The sequence below is a fragment of the Sipha flava genome, unplaced genomic scaffold (genome assembly GCF_003268045.1).
Source record: "Sipha flava isolate LNK unplaced genomic scaffold, YSA_version1 17443_pilon_pilon, whole genome shotgun sequence".
Lineage (NCBI taxonomy): Eukaryota > Metazoa > Arthropoda > Insecta > Hemiptera > Aphididae > Sipha > Sipha flava.
Window position 1 is genome coordinate 1 of NW_020271987.1, and position 6,234 is coordinate 6,234.

Genomic DNA, 6,234 nt, shown 5'->3' on the forward strand with positions numbered 1-6,234 from the left:
GACACTTTTTCACGATTTTGGACTCAGTATGACACTTTTTCACGATTATGGACTCAGTATGACACTTTTTCACGATTATGGACTCAGTATGTCACGTTTTTCTCATCTACACAAATTCAAACAAACCTTTTTCGTAAATTTTACATTCAAATGAAACGTTTTTTATTTATAAAATGTAATTGAGGAAAAATCAGAGCAACATTTATGAATTCAATTTTCTACCGGCTCATGATTTTTTCAAAAACCTATTTGAAAGTTTTGAGTCAGTTTTTTCATAATCGAACACTGTACCAGGAGTTCATAAACACATAATCGACCACAGTATCAGGAGTTCATACACAACGATCATATATAACATAATGGATCACAGCACTAAGAATTAATAATTTTGTTATTACAGAGAAAAACAACAATTTGATGAAGAATGTCCTTCTACATGTATCATTTTTTTGTACATTTTGGACTCAGTATGACACGATATTCTTTTATGAAATAAAATCTTACTTCAATTCATACTTAAATAGTAGTAATTGATAGTTTAAGTTTCGTAGTCACATGGGCTAGAGGGTTAAGGCGTCAGTGATAATAAAAATAATTTAAATTTAGGATAAGGTAGGTATCGATTACGATGTTGTTGACGTTAACATTGTTGTCTTAGCCAACTAGCCCATGTGACTACATTTTACTACGATTAATGATATCACATTTTTTTGTGCAATTTATAACAATTAGACTGTATGAAGTTTAAAACAAAAAAATAACTAATATTAATATATTACAAGGTGATGTTGTGTTCGAAACCCGTATACAGGTTGAAGTTTTTTTTTAATTTTTCACATTATTTTATTTATTTTATTCATTATTTTAGTTCAACTATAAACACTAGATAGCACAAAGTTCATTATGTATTTTTCTGTTTTTCATTTTTTTTTTTCATATTGATAATGTAAAAGCTAATGCTTTTAGTGTTTTAATTCATTTCATCAGTGCTCGGTGTGGAAGATAAACATACTATTTACTATTGCTAGGTTTATCAAATATTAATCAAAAATGGATTTGTTAGCAGAAATCGAAAGGGATATAGCTGAAATTGGTGTAATTTATCCTGTAAGATTTTGTTATAATGAACTGGGCGATTTCTATACTCAATTAGCTAAATTGAAAAGTTTGGCTATTAAATGTGGATTGGAAAAGAACAATGATCATTATTTGATTTGTGCTTGGTCCAATGAAAAATGCCAATGTGGACCAGACACGTGTATGTGTATTATTGCAAATTTTACATTTTTTGATTTAAAAAAAAAATTAATGGTTATAAAGCAAAGATTATTAGTCAAATAAGTATACATTTTTTAATATCTTTAAAAACACATACCTGTATTGCCATATTTTCACTTAATCAATCGTTCAGAGCTTGCTGTGTCATTAGTTATGTTTTTGCCGTGGTTCAATATTGACTGTGTTTGTTTTTATAAATTATTTTAATTATTTTTTAATGTGTCAAATGTATTTATTACTACCAATTGGTAGTACACAAATTCAAAAAAATTGTAATTGTATTTTATCAGTTATCAAACCAACAAAATGTCATCATACCATGTGTACAGCTCCGATTAAGAAACTAAGGCGATCAACTAGAGTAACAAAACAACCCTCATATTTCCATCGGGAATTTAATTATTAAACTGTCATTACTTTCAATCATAGTAATGGATGCCGTCATATGTAAATCGGTTTTCAGCATTCAACAACATAATAGAAAAAACATTTTTGTTGGCTATCTACTCAATCGTTATTTGACTGTTGTTATTTTATTTGTATGTAATGTGAGTAAACAGTATTTAATATTTAATATTAGCCAATGGAATAAATTTATGAGTACAGATATTTTTCAATTCATGTTCAATAACACATCCACATCAAATCATTCAAAGCGAATAAAATTAGACAGTAATTTTTTTTACAAAGTTTGTGTAAAATCTGACTCAGTTAAACTTCAACTTAACAATAATCGAATTACAATAAGTCACAACAATTTTCAACGTATACAATTTTGTAGTGCATGTATTAATGCTTGTATCATAGAAAAATCAAATAAATTAAACTTTTACCAAACTGTAATTGATGATGCTTACAAGGCAATTAAATATGAAATGTTATATTTACCACCAGAATGTATTAGATGTGATTTTATTAGTACATATATTAAAGATTACAATTTTAAAATGGACAATATGAAAGATGAAGATAAATCATTTATACTGGAATTGCAGTTATTGTATCATGAAAAATTTGCCGAAATCATATTACAACCGGAATCAACAATTATCATAACCGAATGATTAATTTCACTTTATTATTCATAGATTTATTTTTCACTTTATCACTTATTTTAGAATTATTATTTTTTCATTTTTCAAAATTGCTGTTTATTATGTGTATACGTCTATATTTGTATTAATATTTTTTCATATCGTATTTATTGATTAAATTTGATTCATACTACATGGTTTATTATAGAATAATTATTATATTATTTTTCATGTTTATTGTGTGGATAAAATAATTTGTACTTGTAGTAATATTTTTCATAGTTTATATTTATGATTTGAATTTGTTTCATATTATATCAATTATATTTACATTATTATTATATAATTTTTTATTTTTAAGTATAAAGTCATGTTTATTTCATAGATAAAATACTTAGTAATTATATTAGTTTCATGCATAATATTCACTTTACTTTTTCACTCATAAATCGTTTTCTTTAATACTACTTATAAAAGTGACATTTGACGATTTAAAATTCATTGTTTTTTAAATTGATTTGATATAATGTTTCATGTTCATTTATCATAATAAAACTTAGGATTTCATAAAATATAGAAATATGATAAAATTGAATATTCAGTTTAAAATTTTATTATCAAAATAAATAAGTAATATTCAAATCGTGCTAATATAATGCATTGATTGCGAGCAGGGCCGGATTTAGAACAAGTGCCGCCCTAGGCCCTTTTAAATATGTCGCCTCTACCCCAAGAAAAAAAAATTGTAATTATTACAAATAAATTTATTTCATTTTAAAGAAATTAGGTCAATAGTCATTATAAACAAAACAAATAATAATTATAAATCCTAATTAGGCATTATCAGTATACATTTTGAATCTTAATCTTAAAATAATCTTAATAATCTTTAATCTTATACCTAGTAATACTTAATAGTTAAACTTATACCTAATCATAACCTATGTTATCTATAACATTTTACGACGAACTTTTTTAGACGCGAAATCGTCGATTATATCATCATAATTTATACTCCGAAGCATCTCAGATTCTATGTGTAGTATTGATGTCGCGTTTAATCTATCTGACTCCAAAGTTGAACGAAGATGCGATTTTACTCTTTTCAATGCTGAAAACGACCGCTCTGCTGTACAATTTGTTGCAAACGTGCACAAATACATACGTAACGCTGTTGTGACGTTCGGATAAATATCTATTAAATCATTTGTATACAACATCTTACAAAGTTCTTGGGCGTTTCTTTTTTTATCAGATTTAAAAAAAAGATGATCACGCAAATGAAGACATTCATTTGTAAATGATTCTTCAATATCATTAGGATATTGTTCTATTAGTGCCCTAGTTTTCTCAGAAATTATTTCCTCGTCAAAACTACAAATATTTGTAAGAAAATCAAACTTGACACATAAATTTTTATATGAACTGCCTCGCCTTACGAGTTCAGCATTCAATTTATCCAATATAACGAAGAATACATTTATTCTGAAATCTTCCTTGCCTGTTTCTGTGATCACTTCATTCATTGTTTCGTCGAATTGACGTTTTCTCTTAACAGTTCTCCGCTTGTCTTTTTTGTACTGCATTTCACCGCATATTTGTATAGCTTTTCCTTCATATTCTTCAAAATTATTTCTAATTCTAGATATGTACTGCTCTAAGGATCCATATAATTCAACAATCATTCCTAACTCAATATTAACTGATTGAAGTTTTTTATTAACTATATGAAACCTTTCTAATACTTCATTCCAAAAAACAGTCATAAAGCACATTTCTATAGTATTAAAAGGTTTCAAAAGAACTGAAGCGTCAAATTTTGTTACAGGTTTTTCATTGGCATCATCAATAATAGCCTGTAAAGCGTTTTTAATTTCACTCCAAGAAGTACATAAAGATTTACCCGCTTCGTATCTTGCTGACCATCGGGTTTGAGACAAACTTTTTACACACTTAGACTTTTTTAAATAAAATAGTAAAATTTCCCAACGATGGGTAGATGCTGTGAAAAAGTTATATAATTCTTGTAGATATCTAAAATATGTTGTCGATTTTTCACAGCAATCCACGGCAGATATCCCCACAAGATTTAGGGAATGTACTGAGCAAGGGACATAAATGGCCAACGGAATAACTTCTTTAATTCTGGCTTGAAGGCCAGTGTATTTACCAGCCATGTTACTGGCATTATCGTATGACTGCCCGCGGCAATTTTTAATATCCAAATTATATTGATTAAGTGTATCAAAAACTGCATCAGCAAGTTGTTCAGATTTATGCCCAGTATTGGCAATAAACTTTAAAAATCGTTCTATAGGAGTACCATCTTTTGAAATGTATCTTATGATAAAAGACAACTGATCAACATGGGATACGTCGGGCGTCGAATCAACGCTTATCGAAAAATACTTTGAAACTTTGACTTCTTCAACTATTTGTTTTGTAATTTTTTCTGCCATAATTTGTATAAACTCTCCGTATGTCTGTGAAGATAGATACGATGTATTACCACTACCGATTTTACCGTAATGGCGAATATGCTCTGATAGAAAGGGATCAAATTCTGCTAAAAGCTCTAATGTCATAATGAAATTACCGCTATGATACGACCCAAATTTTTCTTCACTGCCTCTCAATGGTAACCCTCGAATTACTAAAGAACGTACAGTAGCAACTATTCTTTTTAAAATATTTCGCCAATAATTGGTTTCTTGTTCTAATTGCAAAACAATTTCTTGGTTTATTTTACCTGCAGTTTTCCCCCTTTCGATTAATGCAACTGTTGAAGTTTTATGAGGAATAGAATTTTCGTGATCGTTTAATTTTCGTACAGCATTTTTCCAATCATTAAAACCAATAGTTACTAATGTTGATAAATGTGCACTTCCAAAGAGTCGACATGGTGCACAAAACACTGTACCAGTAGATTTCGAAAACACTAACCATGGTCGTGACTGTACTTCACCATTTATACGTGTTCTAACAAATAATGATTTATTTAAAAATCTATTTTTGTCAGGATACTCACGTTTAGAACATGTAAAATCATCATTTAAATTTTGATTTATTCCGTGTTTTGCCACATAATCGCGAGTTACATCATTAATAATCCATTTAGCCGGATCATTATAATCAATATAAAATGTAGCCGGATCCATATTTAAAGTAGAAGTTGTTAAATTATTAATGACCAAATCCGATTCGCACTTACTCGTTTCAATCTCTTCTAAATCATGTTGATGTTGTTGACCATTATCAGGTGCATTCAAAGAAGACGGTGTAGCAGGTTTAAAGAAAGTGCTTAGTTTAGGTATTTTATTTAGAACTTTACTCTCTTTATATTCTTTATCTTTGGCTCGCTTTTTATACTCTGAACCACTAAAACGTTTACGACCGTCACTCATAGTGAAAAAATGCTAAATACTGTAAATTATTAATTATTATTTATTAAATATATTATGTTGTAATATGCACTCCCGACAATGACGAACAATAAACTGAAATGAATTGTGGTCGTGTGCGATGTGGATACACAATATCTTTAGCCAATTTCTATATATATTATATTTTTATCGTAATTACTTTTAGGAACAACTTATATTATTATATACCTAGGTAGGTATCTTATCTTTATAGCTCACATTACGAGAAAATTGATTTCGGGTTAGTGACATTTCAGTTTCATGCGCCCGTATATTTTACATACAGATATCTAAAAAAAAATCATATAAATATTTCATGCATTCATATGATTCTTTTTTTATTTCTTACAAAATTTGCCGCCCCAAAAAATTTGCCGCCCTAGGCCCGGGCCTCACGGGCCTAGGCGTAAATACGGCCCTGTGACTCGCACATCTTCTTCACATTGCGTCTTCTTGCGACCTTGTACGATTAAAAATAATTTCGATAATTTTACTGATAC

At 28.8% G+C, this 6,234-nt stretch overlaps 1 protein-coding gene across 1 annotated transcript; it reads right to left on the minus strand.

Annotated features, from left to right (window-relative positions):
- Positions 1-3,262: 3,262 nt before the first annotated feature.
- Positions 3,263-5,716, minus strand: LOC112680111 (zinc finger MYM-type protein 1-like). The gene has a single exon (XM_025550110.1). It carries the CDS (start codon positions 5,714-5,716, stop codon positions 3,263-3,265), a length of 2,454 nt encoding a protein of 817 aa, XP_025405895.1.
- Positions 5,717-6,234: the final 518 nt, after the last annotated feature.

Coding starts and splice junctions, on each gene's coding strand:
- LOC112680111 (XM_025550110.1), bottom strand. CDS start 5,716: ATGAGTGACGGTCGTAAACGTTTTAGTGGTTCAGAGTATAAAAAGCGA.